Below are 17,036 nucleotides of genomic sequence, written 5' to 3' on the forward strand. Positions count from 1 at the left end.
GAGTTTATAATGTAGCTAGACAAAGGTGGGGAGAAATGCGTGATACATTGGCTCTTCTAAAAAAAGAACAGGAGTACTTGTGGCACCTTAGAGACTAACAAATTTATTTGAGCATAAGCTTTCGTGGGCTACAGCCCACTTCATCGGATGCATGCAGTGGAAAATACAGTAGGACGATTTTATATACACAGAGAACATGAAACAATGGGCGTTACCATACACACTATAATGAGAGTGATCAGTTAAGGTGAGCTATTACCAGCAGGAGAGAAAAAAAACAAAAAACCAACCCCTTTTGTTGTGATAATCAAGATGGGCCATTTCCAGCAATTGACAAGAACATGTGAGGAACAGTAGGGGGGGAAATAAACATGGGGAAATTGTTTTACTTCGTGTAATGACACATCCACTCCCAGTCTTTATTCAAGCCTAATTTAATGGTGTCCAGTTTGCAAATTAATTCCAATTCAGCAGTCTCTCGTTGGAGTCTGTTTTTGAAGTTTTTTTGATGTAATATTGCGACTTTTAGGTCTGTAATCAAGTGACCAGAGAGATTGAAGTGTTCTCCAACTGGTTTTTGAATGTTATAATGTGATAATTCTTGACGTCTGATTTGTGTCCATTTATTCTTTTGCGTAGAGACTGTCCGGTTTGGCCAATGTACGTGGCAGAGGGGCATTGCTGGCACATGATGGCATATATCACATTGGTAGATGTGCAGGTGAATGAGCCTCTGATAGTGTGGCTGATGTGATTAGGCCCTATGATGGTGTCCCCTGAGTAGATATGTGGACACAGTTGGCAACGGGCTTTGTTGCAAGGATAGGTTCCTGGTTTAGTGTTTTTGTTGTGTGGTTTGTATTGATCCCAGAGTCAGAGCCAGCCTCCACTTGACCGTCCAATCAGGACCCTCTGTCAGTGCAACCCCTCCCCTCCCTCCATGCTACAGAAACTCCCTGATTCTTTCCCATGGCACAGCTCCCCACCAGCCTCCTCGCCCCATGAAAAAGCAGAGAGTGACAGCTGAGGAGCGGCTGCTGCCTCTAACCAGTGCTGGCCTGAGAACCTGGGGCTGGAGTCTCTCCCCATAGGGCCGTTTCAGGAAACAGGAGATGGGTGGAGGGTCAGCCACGGTCAAGGGGGGCATAGGTGACCCCGGGGGATGATCAGTGGCAGCCTTCGGAAGGGGTCCCCGCAGAACAGCGAGAGGGGAGCTCCTGGAGAGATGCCATCCTGCTGCTGCCTCTGGGGAGGTCGAAGGGAATCCTCCCCATGGCAGATGGAGCTGTTCTGCAGCTGATGAAGCAAACCTCATTTGGAAGAAAACCTTCCTCCTCCCCTGCTCTGCAGCCAGTACTGTTCTCAGTGCCCACATGACATAGAATACCAGGAAGTGCTACTGCGCCAGCATCCCTGCCTGGAAGGAGACACACCAGATCCACTAGCAAGGGCTAGAAAGGGATCCGCTGGGGTTGCAGAGGAGACACAAAACAGATGGAGACACTCCTTGCTCCAGCCTGGGAAGGATTTTCTCCTAGCATCCAGGGAAGGGGAGGGGATTGGATCAGGGTAGTAGGGAGCGAGCCCTTAATGTTGCTCTGTGATGGCTCACCTTGGATTTCTGATCTAAGGCTTAAGAATTTCCCTTGGCCTGTTATGGAAAAGCTACGGTGCTGCTGTTTGGCATTTGACTGTCAGGTGTTTTGTCTTTATTTATGGTGCTGATGGGGCTTTGAAATCACCCAGAAGCCCTGCTGGCTAGCTACAAAAGCTGTGTCTGAGTTTAGAAAGCAAGCAAGCAAAGACTGTATTCTGTTACCCCTCCAGTCTGCAAGGGCCGCATGAAGGAGCTGGATTTCTCAGATTCAGAGTCGCTTGTAAATACTTGTTTCTTTTTTATGCAACATCTTGAAGTGTTCTTGGTATCTTTTTTCCCCTGCTGCTAAACAGCTTGGGTGTGCAGGAATTTTTACATTAACCTGCAGGTAAGAATGGCACTCACTTGCAAGATTCAAAGAATCAAGCAGGACTGTATGGCCGTGCTTTGAGCTAATTGGATGTTGATGTTTGTGGGGAGTGGGCTAATTGTTTGTTCAGTCTGAGGCACAAGGAACTGAATGCTGCCCTGGGGACTCCCACTAGCCATTTTACCAGCAGGGTAAGGAGTGGGAAGGAGTGGAGAGATTATTGCAAAGGTTTAGGAGGTAAACTGGATCATGTTCAGCCAGTTGGGATATCAAGCTCTTCCACTGGGGGACTTTGACCATTTCCAGCAATCCAGCATTGGATTCTATGGATCTCAGAAGAGCTTATTTTCCTTTGGGCATGTGCAAGACCCATGGGGCCAGATCCCGCATACGAAAGGTGAGTACAGGACAGGGGAGCAAGGTTTCCCTCTCTGCTGGCCCAAGCATCACCATTCACCTTGGTGGTTATAGCCCCTGCAAACACTGGCCTCTCCCTCAAACCAGCCTTACGCAGGGTGCAGCTCCACGGCTGCCCTGGCGTTACTCCTGGCTTGTGCTGAGCAGAGCAGAATAAGGCCCTATGGATGTGTCATTTGGGGATTCAGGGGTTGGAAGAGTCCAAGATGGAGGCAGGCTGGGGGAGTCCAGGCTGGGGATCATCTCCTGTGGCCTTCCGTGAATGCTGTTAGGTGTATGGACATTCAGTGATCATGAGCAAGAGACCCCAGGACAAATGCTGTACTGTGTTGTGCTGGTGTCAATCTGGAGTCGCTGCACTGACTTCAGTGGATTGAGGCTGGTGTAACAGAGCAGAATGAGGTTGAGGCAGCCCCTTCTGTCTCTGGGGTGGCTTGCAGCTTATGGCGTTCCCCTCAAGGGCAATGCTGCTGAAGGACACCGGGGCACAGATTTGTGACTACAGTCGTTGGGTGGATCCATGAGTTGCCTACAAGATCCCATTGCTTTCTGTGGTTTGCTGCAGGTGTGCCTTGAAACAAGGGAAAGGCCATGGGCCTGAGACCAAGCTATGGGTGATGCTGAGGGATCGGGGGAGCTGCTGCTCTCTCCAAATTCATTCCCTGACCCTCTCTTTCTCTCCTACAGGTTCCTCCCAGGGCTGGTTGTCTTGGATTTGCCATGGGATTGTAACATCTTTGGCCTTCCTGATGATGGTCATCACCTTCCCCATCTCTGCATGGTTTGTCTTGAAAGTAAGTGGGAAATAATGCCTGGTCCTTACTCCTAAATACAGGTGGTGGTGGGAGGGGGAGAGTCTGGGGAAAGGCAACGATGCCCTGTTCGCTGCTTGGAGTGTCCTTAAGTAGCTGCATGGTCAATGCATTGTGTACTGCTGCAGCCTCTCTAGTGGGCACCTATGGCATAAAAGCCAACTGACGGGAGCGGCAGCATTATCTTCACCTTAGGCCATTCCCTTTGCGCTGCCAGTGAGACCCAGCTCTCCAGACTAGAGCCAACCCACCTGCTAGTCCATAGCGAGTGTAACATCAGTAGTTCCTGTAGCGCAAAGGCTGCCACTGGTGCAATGGTCCAGGTGTGAGAGCAAGAGGCTCTCCTGGGGGACTGGAAAGGCGGAGTGTCTTATTTTCTACTATTAAAATTTGTGTAAATGTATATTCAGGGTAAATGCAGCTGAAGGTTACTGGAAAGTTGCCAGTGCAGCCTGTGGCATCTCAAAGTTGGGGATCCCCTGATCATAGAATCATAGAATATCAGGGTTGGACAGGACCTCAGGAGGTCATCTAGTCCAACCCCCTGCTCAAAGCAGGGCCAATCCCCAACTAAATTATCCCAGCCAGGGCTTTGTCAAGCCTGACCTTGAAAACTTCTAAGGAAGGAGATTCCACCACCTCCCTAGGTAACCCATTCCAGTGTTTCACCACCCTCCTAGTGAAAAAGTTTTTCCTAATGTCCAACCTAAAGCTCCCCCACTGCAACTTGAGACCATTACTCCTTGTTCTGTCATCTGCTACCACTGAGAACAGTCTAGATCCATCCTCTTTGGAACCCCCTTTCAGGTAGCTGAAAGCAGCTATCAAATCCCCCCTCATTCTTCTCTTCCGCAGACTAAACAATCCCAGTTCCCTCAGCCGCTCCTCATAAGTCATGTGCTACAGCCCCATGAGAGGTGCCATGTACCCTTGACTCCTGTTGACTCCAGTGGGAGTTGGAGGAGCTCAGCTTGCCTGTAGCGTGCATCATCTGGCCATGGGATTCTGCTCAGCTTACTGAGTATTGAGTTTACAACCAAACATCTGGGGTCACCTGCCAGAGAAGGGTATACCTCGCAGGTGGAGCCAAATGACTTACAGAGATCTCAGTAGTTTTTCATTTTATCCCAGTTGATATGAATATAATGAATCGTGGCCAGATGCAGCAGAGCCCATGGTTGTCCTTGGGGACTGATCCCACGAGCTCCACACCAGAAGCACAAACCCTTACTGTTGGTGCAAAAGGATGAGCTCCATTAGCTGTGTGGGGCTCTTATGTTTGCCAAGCCAACCACTAGAGGGAGCACTGTGCATTAAGCCCAGGCATTGTAGAGACAGAAAAAAGAACTTTTTTTTAAAGTGCCCAGTGTGTATTTTTCCTCCTTATTTCTATTTGGTTTAAATGTTTCCTTTCCAGATAGTCCCTGCTTACGAGCGAATGATTGTATTCTGCTTGGGCCGGACCCGAGCCCCCCAGGGGCCAGGCATGGTCCTGCTGTTGCCGTTCATAGGTCACTGGCAACGAGTAGACTTGAGGACAAGAGCCTTTAATGTGCCACCGGGTAAGGTGAGCTACATCCATTTCTACGATTCTATGCAATTTGCTATGCGATGTGGCAGCTTCTCTGATGAGCCTGGTCATCCATTGCAACCCTCTTGAAGAGATCAGGGTAGAGACCTTTGCAAACCTTCCTAATGAAAGCCACATGCTGAATCTTGCATGCTTTGGGCTTTCATTCCAGTTGCAAAACTGTAGTACAGATTCACAAACCTTTTAGATGAACTGAGGCCAAATATCATGAGATCGCAGGCCACGGTTTTCCTTCCGCACAGCCTTCCATGGGGTATGCTGAGCCAAGATTTTCAAAAGCAACCAGTGGTTCTGGGTGCCTGAATTTGTGGGTGTCCAAGGTAAGTGACACCTGCTTTTCCAAAAGTGCTGAGCATCCACCTGTGAAAATCAGGTCCTTTTCAGGTATCTCCAGGTAGGCACCCACAATCACTACTCTTGTAGAATTTGGCTGTGATTTAGACCAGCCCAACCTTGGGCGGGCGGGGGGGGAGGGGTTTGAGCCATGGATAAAAGACAAATGTAGACAGATGTCTCATTGACAAAAAATATTAGTTGCAAATCTGTGATATCTGAAATTGAGATGATGTTATTAATGTAACCCTTCTGCCACGTGGAACCAGCAGCAACCAGGGCCGGATTCAATATCTAGGGTTTCCTTTCCATCGATGCAACACAGAACCGGCTTGAGCTCCCACCCCGTAACCTGGGAAAATTACACACCACCCTGGGCGCACCTGAGAGGCAATACTTCCCCACTCACAAGCACAGAGTTTGAGTGTCAATGAAAGGAGGGAAGTCACCCGACATTAATTAGGGAAAATGGCACAAGCAGGATTCATAATCATAAAACTGTGAGCAGGACACCCACCCCAGTGTGCGTGGGGCATTGTCTTCCGCCTCATGTTCTTGAGTTCTACAACCAAAAGTTCATTTTCTGTGCCCTTCTCTGCTCCCTCACCATACCCCACTCACAGTGGCTGTCCTTGGTCAGAGAAGACCCAGAGTTCAGAGGTGCATCTGTGTGAGTTCAGTTCCCACCTGGGGAAGAAAGCACCATGTTTGCTCCACCATCTGAGCACTTGCTTTGGCTGACCACCCCACCAGCCATGGTTCTTCTCCACTGGCTGTCCCACCAGCCACTTGTTCTGCTCACTGCCTCACCAGCCACTTGTTCACCAGCTGACTATCAGTCACCTTCTGTTGCCACCTGCTTCTCTGCTGTGACTTCTGCACATCAGTCTCTTAGTAATTTTCAGCTCTGTGCTGAACACAGTCCCACCATAACTGATTTCAGCTCTGATTGAGCCTTTAAAATAACAAAGAGGCTCCTAATGAAGCCTGTTTAGCTCTTTCTTTTAACAGTACAGAAGAACAGGTTAAACCACTCTGGGGAGGACTCTTGGGGAGGGTTCACACCTCCTGGCTACAACACCTGTCCCCACTCCTCTTACTGTCACAGGGCTCTGGCATTTGAGCCCTGGCTTAACAAGGTCCTTTCAGCTGAGGGTGACCCCCTCATTTGGGACAGGTTAAGCACAGTTCTGCTCCCCTTTATTCATACAATAATGACAACATTGGTAACAGCATTTCACTACCCCTGCATTCAGTACTAAAATGATTTGTAACCCAACACCAGCCAAAGTTGATTACTTTGAGCAACACACCACTCTATCTGCTGGATATCTAAGCAGAGTAGGAGCAAATTGTATTTACATGAACACACCTAAAGTCTCTCCCGCTCCCAGCTAGCTGTCAGGGAAGAATTCATTTATACCCTGCTTACATCAATAATAGTAATCATGTTCTTTATGACAGTGCCTAAGGGCCAGCCAAGAATGGGGCCCCATTGTACAAGAACAGGACAACCACAGAGTACTAGATGGCCCCTGCATCTGCGATCTTACAATCTAGATAGACTAGACAGACACAGGGTAAGGGAGGGTAGAACTTGCCCCCCTCATTGGTGCTGGGTGATCCTGTGACGGCGTAGAGTCTGGACAAGCACCTTAAAGTTGATTCAGATACTCACCCAAAGCAGCAAAATTCATCCAGAAGGCTCACACTGACAGGTTGCCTGGTGAAATCTTGAGCACTTCCAGTGTCTGCTTGGGGTGGAAACTACACAAAAGGAGCCCTTAGCACAGTCTCTTGGTTGCGCTGGCATCTGGTTCCAGAAGGACCAAGAAGTGCCATCAGTAGGGCCCTACCAAATTCACGGTCCATTCTGGTCAATTTCACAGTCATAGGATTTTAAAAATCATAAATTTCATGATTTCAGCTATTTAAATCTGAAATTTCTCGGTGTTGTAATTGTTGGGGTCCTGACCCAAAAAGGAGTTCTGGGTGCTGGGGGGGGAGCGGGGGAGAGGTCAGAAGATTATTGTAGGGGGCTTGCAGTACTGCTACCCTTACTTCTATGCTACTGCTGGCGATGGTGCTGCCTTCAGAGCTGGGCAGCTGGAGAGTGGTGGCTGCTGGCTGGAAGCCCAGCTCTGAAGGCAAAGCTGTCGCCAGCAGCAGTGCAGAAGTAAGGATGGCATGGTATGGTATTGCCACCCTTACTTCTGTGCTGCTGCCTGCAGAGCTGGTCCCTCAGTCAACAGCGGCCATTCTCCAGCCGCCCAGCTCTGCAGGCAGCAGCGCAGAAGTAAGGAGGGCATGGTATGGTATTGCCATCCTTACTTCTGTGCTTCTGCTCGCGGGGCACTGCCTTCAGAGCTGGGCACCTGGCCAACAGCTGCAGCTCTCCATCTGCCCAGCTCTGAAGGCAGTGCAGAAGTAAGGGTGGTAATATTGGGACCCCCCTAAAATAACCTTGTAACCCCCCTGCAACTCCATTTTGTGTCAGGACCCCCCAATTTAAGAAATGCTGGTCTCCCCTTGAAATCTGTAAAATATAGCATAAAAGCACACAAAAGACCAGACTTCACGGCGGGAGACCAGATTTCATGGTCCGTGACGCGTCTTTCAAGGCTGTGAATTTTGTAGGGCCCTAGCCATGATGCATGAAATGAAGGAGAAGGAGTTAATTTGTTTGGGTTTTTGTAATTCTATAAATAAGGTTTGGTTTGAGATTTGTGGAGGAAGGTTTGTGGGGTTTTTGTGGGATTTTCCTACGTTTTGTTTTGCCTGTTTAAATGAATCAGGGAAGTCTCACTAGTCAGGAATCAGAGTTTGGGGGATAGTAGTCCAGATCTTCCAAGGTATGTGGGCACCTAACTTCCATTGAATCAATAGCTTGGAGGATCTGGGCCCTTCTTGCTAAAGCTTCTGTTCACAGCTGACCACCAAGGATGGAGCCATGATTTCCATGGGGGCTGATATCCAGTTCCGGGTGTGGGATCCTGTGCTGTCTGTCATGATGGTGAAGGATCTGAATGCAGCCACCCGAATGATGGCCCAAAATGCCATGAACAAGACCCTGCTGAAGAAGAACCTGAGGGAGATCCAGACGGAGAAGCTGCGGACTGGGGACCAGCTCCTGGTGAGAGTTTGCTTATGACCTTGGGCCCTGCTCCTGCGCTGTGACATGGGCAGTGCAGCACCCCATTGCAGTCTGTGCCTCACCAGCTGCAGGAAACCTTTTATGTGAAACAAGGACCTGGATCCCTAATTCTCTAGCTATGTAACACATGGAAATAATGACCAAGGAGGGAAACTATAGCTGCTTCACCCTGAATCTGCCCCCAAGAGACTATGTGGACTCTCAAGGTTTTACTGTGTCTCAGAGCCAGAGGTGTGTTGGAGTGTGCAGGAGGATAGGGTGGAGATGCAGCCCCTATGGGGCAGTCTGGGGTCCTTACACCTGCACAGGGGAGAGGCAGGCAGAATGCCTCAGGGGGAACCAAGCGAGGGGCTTCCAGGTGTAAGGGGGATAAGGCGGATACACAGAGGACAACCTCAGGACTACAAGGAGGGAATGGAGCATGCTCTGGGGGCCTCTCTATTTCCATGCAGCCTGCTCAGCCAGAGCTCAGAGTGGAAGGGGTCCTTTCCATGCTCCATTATAATCTGTTGCTTTGCACTTACCCAGATCTGACTGGGATGTTTTTGGTTTTTGCTTTGCCAATTGTCTTTTAGCTTGAAATCAACGACATGACCAAGTCCTGGGGCCTGGAAGTAGATCAGGTTGAGCTGATTTTAGAGGCAGTGCTGCAACCCTCCCAAGAGAGTCTGTCTGGACCTCTGACCATGACACCCCCGATCCTTGGGTTTGAAGGGCTACATAACACCATTCAGCAGCTGGCTACTCACTTCTTTAGCAACAGCATGGCAATGGCAGCAGCAGCTAGTCCTGAGACAGGTAACCAGCCTGGCTACACCTTCCTCACCCACGCCTGCTACGTGCTCTGCTTTTATCCTCAGGGGGACAAAACAAGAAGTCTTTGCTTGGCTTTTAAACAGCCAGGATGTCTATAGGCATCAATGGATGAATCTGTCTCTCAGATCCCGAGTGGGACAGACCATGTCTCTGGTGGCAAAGTTTTGCCAGAAGTGACCATAGAGCAGCAGCTGAGAGTCGTGGCAACCTCCCATTGTGAGAGGAGGGAGATAATTGGTATCTTGGATGCTGGTGTGCAGTGAGTGTTGCCAAATCTCTCTTTCATGGTCACCAGGACAGGAAGAAGAGATTAAATAAGGACTGTATATTTAGGTACTTCTCAGACCCTTGCCCTAGTATATGGGCATCTCACAATCTATTATATTTAGCCGCACAGCCCCCCTGAGAGGTAGGGCAGTGCTATTATCTCCAGTATACAGAGGCACAGACAGGTTAAGGGACTTGCCCAAACTCACACAGGAACTAGTGGCAAAGCAGGGGATTGAAGCTGGGTCTTCTTAGTCCCAGACTAGTACCCTAACCACTGGATCATCCTAACTCTCAGAACAGGACTCACAATACCTCTTTTCTCTGTTTTTATGTTGTAGTGGGTTAATATAATACCCAGATACGATGCGGGTTCGTGTGCTATACATGTGGCTGATAGAGGTTGGATGGACAGGAAGGACTAGGGGACTCCTTTCTGACCGCTCATCAGAGCTTTACTGGACAGTGGCTTGTGGTTCCCTGCCACTCCTGCGCTGACAGCTAACTTCATCTCAATCAGCCTGGTGCCCCCAAACCCATCTTGACACCTTTGTCCCCAGCAGACAGCGTGGTGACAGTGAATGAGGGAGAACAACCAGCTCCTACCATCACCACCACCAGTAGCAGCAGCAGCAGGAGGAAACATAGCCCTGAGGAGTTGCTGTCAGCTCTGGAGCTGTTCTTGTCTGAGTTCTTGGTTGGCTCAGTCAGAGCTTCCTACCAGCTCAACATCATACTTCCGAGTGGTGCGCGGAGAACCTACTTCATAGATCTCTCTGCAGGTCACTGCCATTTATTCTCCCTGTGTTTGGGAGGCACTTTGGTGGGTGAGGACTTTGAGCTGTGTTGTGTGTGGGTGCAGGCATGTGCATGGTCTTTATTCCCCACACACAGAGCTGAACTCATTAGCAGAGTTGGTTGGAAAATGTGGGGTGGGGGGGAATTCCATGGAAAAATTCAACTTTTCAGTGAATAATTGAAATATTTTGGTTCTGAAATGGTGCTACTTGGGAGTTGTAGTTTGGCAGGGAGGTGATATCACCAACCCCAGTCCCCTCTCTAACACAGGCTCCTGGTAGGATTCGTTCTCTACTAAGGCGTGTAGCATTGCATGGGTCAGCCAGAACTCACAACCAGAACAGCCTGGGTATAATCAAAGAGGCTCCCTGCTCTGTTGTCTAAACAGAAACAGGACGCTGAGCAGGACATGGGACTAGAAGGAATCCAGGTTGCAAGGAGTGGTGATATCTCTCTCTCCTAGGCTCCAGAAGATGAACCTGACCAGGCTCAGAGACTTTGTGTCAGGGGCCTGGGCACTGGCAGTCCAGCTCAGTGGTTGCAACTGGGCTGAGGGGGCAAAAGGTCAGAGCCCGAGTCAGGAGCCAGGAAGGGGACATGGGCTGGAGCACAAACCATCACAGCTGCGGGCCCAGCATTGAGCAGCCAGCGACCTGCTGCTGAGCTTAAAAACAGGCCCACTGACTCTCTTCAGGCACCCCTAGCAGAACCCATCAATCAGCCTGGAGAGTACTCAGGCCCAGTAGGAGGTGCCTGGTCCTGACACCTTGCTGTGAGGACTTTTAGCTGAGGAGTTGTGAGCCAGGGTCTGAGGTGAGAGCTTATTAAAGGAGGCAAATTTACTCTGATTAGCTTGTTTTTTGGCTTGCACTTGTTCAGATCCTTTATGGGGAACATTTTGACACCAAATGGGGAATATAAGGTAGGGCTAACCTGCAGTGTCACATCCAGCCACAAAAGAGTGCACAAGGATGGCACATAGCTTTACATTTCCCATGATACTACACTGTTCCATGACCATGCCTTGCATGGCTATGGTGCATCATGGGAGATGAAGTCCAGCCTGGCTGGCACAGGAAGAATAGGAGCATGAAGCGCCTGAACTACAACTCCTATCAGGCACTGCGGCAGCATTTCCAAATAGAAGTATTTTGGTTTTGCAGCTGAAAATGTTCCAGTTTTTCGGCATTTGATGGTTCAACAAAAAGTCAGTTCTCTGTGGAGAGCAAAAACCCAATATTCCTTCAAAAAAACCATTTAGATGGAAAATTTTACAAACAGAAATATGTCTCCTGCCCATCTGCATAATGAGCAATTACTGTGGTGTGGGATTGCTCGTTGTTGTCCACCTCTAGCCCAAGGTGGCAGGAAGATGCTCCCCTCCAATGGCAGCTTGGCCTAAAGCACATTGTCTGGGTGATCTCCACTTCCTAGCTGACGCGCAGCCACGTTGCTCAGTAACCCACCAGCATCCTAGACATTAACTGGCACCTTTATTGGTGCCCTCAGCAGAGAGGGTGTGGAGGAGGATATCCCTTCCAATCTGGGATGCTGCTGGAGCACTGTAGGGAGAAGCTTGCCCTGCTGTTGGAGGGAGGGGATTGTCTCCTTTCACCAGTGCTAAATTCACTTCATTAAACAAAACAACCACAAAGGGCCTCTGGCTTCCCCAAGGTGTTAGATGTGAAACCCTGGTACTGATCCCCCCTCTCTCTCTCCCTCCCATATATCCATGCCCTGCAAGCAGTGGGCGAATTGGCCATGGGGACCCTGAGTGCAACCCTGATGTGATTCTGGAGATGACGGAAAATGACCTGCAGGCTTTCTTCTCAGGTGAACTTCACCCTCTGAGTGCCTACATGAGCGGGAGGTTGCGTGTCAAGGGTGACCTGAGCGTTGCCCTGAAACTAGAGGAGCTCTTCAAGGCAATGAAACAACGTAGATAGAGAGAGAATGTGTGTGTGCATGCGCACATGCATGTGTGCGTGTGTGAGAAAGAGGAGAATTGAAGAGTCTGGCAGGAGAACCATCTAATTGTGAAGGGAGTGAGGACTCAAGCTTTTCTATTCTCTGTTTCATGCACTGGGGATATTGATCATTGCACAGAGGAGAAAGAAGACAAATCCCCTCTGTGACGGGATCCCTGGGGTGCAGCCTGGGACTGTGGGACCGCTGTACCCCCTTAACTCTCCAGCCTGGTGTGTCTCTCACAATGCTTTGCTAATGACAAGCAGCAAACCCCTCCAGGCGCTGTGATCACTCAGCACAACCACATGTGGAGCCCCACACCCAGCTAAATTGCATGAATGCTCCCAGAGCCACTCATGAATTGCAGAGAAAGGCACCAGCCAAATCCCCCCAGCTCCCAGCACTGTACCTCAGGAATATATCATCTTGCACTGCTGAAGACGAGCTGTGCAAGTTTATTAATTGGTTTGCCACTTCATCAATGGAAAGTGGATATACACCAGCCTTTGCAAACCTGAGCAGATTTACCAAACACTTCAAGCAAATTCACTGGTAAAGATAAACAGTAAAAGAAGTTTATTGACTACAAAAGATATATTTTAAGGGATAAGCAAAAAGTCAGAGTTAGTTACCAAAAGAAAAGAAAATATAAGCACACAGCCTAAACTCTCAATCCTATTAGACTGGGAAACATCTAGATTAAGCAGTTTTTCTCACCCCTCTGGATATTGCAGTTCATAGTACACAGGTTTCACCCTTGAAACCTGGGCCAGTCTCCTCTGTTGGAGTCTTCAGTCTTCTGAACATCCTTGCTGCTTGTGGCATAGGTGGGGGAAAAAGAAAAGGCCAAGCATGTGGCTGTGTTCTGTTTTATGCCCTTAGTCCATGTGCTTGGAGAACACAAGTCCAGGCATGTCTGGTGGGCATTGCTGAGTCACCACTTGGCAAGGTTAAGCAATTCCACTGGTATGGCCTTATACAGGTGAGTCATTACATTGTAGCTCCCTTGCTGGACAATGGTGGTTGATGGTTGTTCAACACTCACCTGGGCATTGGTTATCCCCCTAGTTATTGTCTCTGGAGAGCTAGTATCTGGGTGCTTCCCAAACCCACAGCATATTTTAGTGACAACCATAAAACACAATTCTCATAACTTCATATGCACCAATTATATATATACATATATATATTTAGATGGAACAGTGGGTTTCAGCAGATCATAACTTTTCCCATGCTACCTTACATGGCATGCTTTATATGCAATATCACAATTATATACAAAATGATTAATATGTGGGTTACAGGACGCTCCCCTGGGCTGTCGAGTGTCACACCCTCCAAACACGAGTGCCCTGGGGGAGTGCAGAATGATAGTGCAAGAGGCCACACTGAGAACCCAACAATGCTAAACCCAGGGTTGTGAGTTCAACCCTTGAGGGGGCCACTTAGGGATCTGGGGCAAAAACTGGGGATTGGTCCTGCTTTGAGCAGAGGGTTGGACTAGATGACCTCCTGAGGTCCCTTCCAATCCTGAGATTCTATGATTCTATGAAAATCCGCTTGGCACAAAGCTCTGATGGTGGAGGTTGGGTACCAATGGGTCAGACCTAAGCAAACTTCCGAAGGGAAGTGGTGGATTCTGCTGGTCTCAGTACCATCAGAACAAGCCTGGAAGCCTTCCTGGAAGATGTGGCTTAGCCAAGCACAAATTGTTGGGATCAGCACAGGCGTACCTAGGTGAATTCTCTGGCCTGTGCTATGCAGGAGGTCTAATGGTCTCTTCTGGGCTTACAATCTATGACTCAGCTCAAGAAGAGGAAAAACATCAGGTGAAAGGCTTGATGCACAGCTGGGTTTCAACCCACGCTTTTGTTTTTGTGGGTGCACATGTTAGTACAGAACCTCCCGCTCCCACCCTGCCAATTGGAATTTGTGTTACTCCCTAATTGAAGTCTACAAGAGTTTCATGTTGTCATAACCATACAGCTAAGGGTAACTTAGAATTCCTCCTTACCTGTAAGGGGTTAAGAAGCTCAAATAACCTTGTTGGCACCTGACCAAAAGGACCAATGGGGAAAGACGATACTTTCAAATCTTGGGCCGGGGGAAGGCTTTGTTTTGTGTGTTTTCTTGGGCAGCAGAGAAGCATGAGGTCAGAAAACTCCTTCTCCTATAAACCATCCTAAATGTCTCTCATGTTACAAAAATTGTAAGTAAAAGCCATAAAAATTGTAAGTAAAAGCCAGGCAAGGCGTGTTCGATTATCTTTTGTTTTGCTTGTGAATTTTTCCTTTGCTGGAGGGAAGTTTTTTCCTGTTTTTTGTAACTTTGAAACTAAGCCTAGAGGAAGTTCTGCTGTGTTTTTGAATCTTTTGTTACCCTGTAAAGTTATTTTCCATCCTGATTTTACAGAGGTGATTTTTACCTTTTTTTAAAATAAAATCCTTCTTTTAAGAACCTGACTGGTTTCTCTATTGTCCTAAGACCCAGGGGTTTGGGTCTATGATCACTTTGTAACTAATTGGTTAGGATATTATTCTCAAGCCTCCCTAGGAAAGGGGGTGTAAGGGCTCAGGGGGATATTTTGGGAGAATAGGAACTCCAAGTGGTCCTTTCCCTGATTCTTTGTTAAATCACTTGGTGGTAGCAGCGTACCCTCCAAGGGCAAAGAATTTGTGCCTTGGGGAAGTTTTAACCTAAGCTGGTAGAAATAAGCTTAGGGGGGTCTTTCATGCGTGTCCCTACATCTGTACCCTAGAGTTCAGAGTGGGGAGGGAATCCTGACACATTTCCCCTGAATGGGGACATTTGGGCAACTAAACCCTTAAAATCCCATCCATCTTGCTGGGCATCTTGCCCTGTCGGGTGAATCTCATTGAGTGGCATTGGGTTCTTGTCAACAAAAAATAAACCACTCCCTTCCAGCAGGAGAGGTGGAATTGCAGTGCTCCAGCACTGCAGCTAGTCATCTAATGACTTGATTTGTTGGTGCAAAGGGATGTTTAGGTCTTGTCCACATGGAACATTACTGCAAGGCATGGCAAGGTGTGACTCTACAGCACATTAGCTTGCCACAGTGCAGCATCCCTGTGTGGACACTGCTACAGCACATTAAAAGTCCCAGAATGTGCGTAGATTCACACCCTGGCTTGCCATGTAGTAACTTCCACATAGACAAGCCCTGTTCTGTGCTGATTTTTGCACCCACGATTTGCAAGTGAAAAATTGTGCCTGTGAAAACAAAGGCATTTCTCAAACTTTGGGCCACAGAATTTATAGAGGAGGGATGAGAGAAGGAGTTTTCGGGAATGTCCTAGACTAAGGATCCCTAGAAGTTCTTGAACTTCCATGCACAAGTGGTTAGAATTCAGTGGTTGGTCTAATTTGTGCTTCAAAGTGATTTGCATACTTTTGATTAGCTATATATGTGGGTGTGTATATGTACATATCTTTATTTTGTAAGTTCCTCTGTATTAATTCTTGATCTACAATAAACATGTTACATGTAACTAGCTATCTGACTGTAGTGGTCTGATCATTTGTATACATTAAGAGGATAAAGCACTGGGCTGGGACTCAGGAGATCTGGGTTTTACTTCTGGCTCTGCCACTGACTTGCAGGTGTCCTTGGGCAAATCACTTTGCCTCTCTGCCCCAGTTTTCCCATCTGTAAAATAGGGATAGTGATACTGCCCTCCTTTGTGAAGTGCTTTGAGATCTATGGGTGAAATGCACTACATGAGCGCTAGGGATTGCTAATGAACACTTTTTGTGGTATCTGTAGCTACGTAACTTTGGTGTACTGCAGCTTTAAATTTCTCTAGCTCTGCTGTCTGCCAGGATGCGTTGCAGAGCTCATGCAGCATGCTGGAAGGGGGGGATCCCCACTCTCTCTCTGCACACTTTCTCAGGGGAACAATCATTTGTTTTTTGTTGTTTCCTGTGATCTAAAATAAATGTTCAGCTTGAAAATATGGAGACTACAAAGAGTTCTGGAGGCCAGGGGCCAGCTCATCAGCTGCTGTGAATCAGCATAACTTCAGGGAAGTCAACAGAGGGGATCTGCCAGGTACATCTTGTGAGGTGCTGATCCCTGTCTCTCCATGTGCTTTGAGATTGTAGGGTCTAGGATGATGGGGCCCAGCGTGGTTGACCTCTGGGCACTTATACAGTAGAAATGTTTATTAATAATTAATGTGCTGTACACCAAGGATAGATGAGTCCATTTTCCTGGCACCAAATCCTTTTAAAAGATACAGGAAGATGAGGACTTGTCCTACCATGCAACTCTGAGACATCCTCAAGAGCAAGCTAGGCCTGCAGCAGAACACTCAGCTGGCAGCTGACACAGGTATAAGCCCCCTGGTTCCATACCAGTGTCACAGCCAGGGATGAAGCAAAAGCGACAAAGGAAACACACTCACCACTCCTATAGAGCATGTCTTGCTCTAGTCTATGGTGTGAGTATATCCTGGGCAGGGCTGGCAGGCTCCCTAGCCAGGAACCTGATTGTTGCCTTAAGCACCAATCTTTGAGCAGCACAAAACCATCAGGGGCAAACTCTATAATCCTTAGTCAAGCAAAGTGCCCAGTGCCTTGATTAGGAGTTTTGCTATATAAGGAAGGTGCACTTTGGCCCACAACAATTAATTACACAGCTGCAATAAACAAGGAGCTGTTTACTGGTGCTTTCGGGCCTGATCTCCTATAATCCCTTCTGCTGGTCCCGTTCTCTGTAAATAACCATCCTGTCCTGAAACAAGCTTTAGATTTCTTTTAAATAACAGGCTGGTCCCCCACTGTGGCTGAAAGCAAAACTGCAATAGAGTAAGGGATTTATTCCCCGCCCGACCCTTGGGCCAAGATATGCCAGTGTTAATCAGGAGTAACCCACAAATGTCGACAGAGCTGGT

The 17,036-nt window shown here is 48.2% G+C and overlaps 1 protein-coding gene across 1 annotated transcript; it reads left to right on the forward strand.

Moving 5' to 3' along the window:
* The first annotated feature begins 1,931 nt into the window (after positions 1 to 1,931).
* On the forward strand, positions 1,932 to 12,805 carry STOML1 (stomatin like 1). The gene is made up of 8 exons (XM_074964702.1): positions 1,932 to 2,364; positions 3,072 to 3,178; positions 4,614 to 4,763; positions 8,050 to 8,253; positions 8,850 to 9,072; positions 9,921 to 10,139; positions 10,386 to 10,389; positions 11,903 to 12,805. Exons 1-8 carry the CDS (start codon positions 2,217 to 2,219, stop codon positions 12,099 to 12,101), a joined length of 1,254 nt encoding a protein of 417 aa, XP_074820803.1. The 5' UTR covers positions 1,932 to 2,216; the 3' UTR covers positions 12,102 to 12,805.
* Positions 12,806 to 17,036: the final 4,231 nt, after the last annotated feature.

This window comes from Natator depressus, chromosome 10 (assembly GCF_965152275.1).
Source record: "Natator depressus isolate rNatDep1 chromosome 10, rNatDep2.hap1, whole genome shotgun sequence".
NCBI lineage: Eukaryota > Metazoa > Chordata > Testudines > Cheloniidae > Natator > Natator depressus.

Coding starts and splice junctions, on each gene's coding strand:
- STOML1 (XM_074964702.1), top strand. CDS start 2,217: ATGTTCAGCCAGTTGGGATATCAAGCTCTTCCACTGGGGGACTTTGAC. Junction 4,764..8,049: donor TTAATGTGCCACCGGGTAAG/GTGAGCTACATC, acceptor TTCTGTTCACAG/CTGACCACCAAGGATGGAGC. Junction 8,254..8,849: donor GGACTGGGGACCAGCTCCTG/GTGAGAGTTTGC, acceptor ATTGTCTTTTAG/CTTGAAATCAACGACATGAC.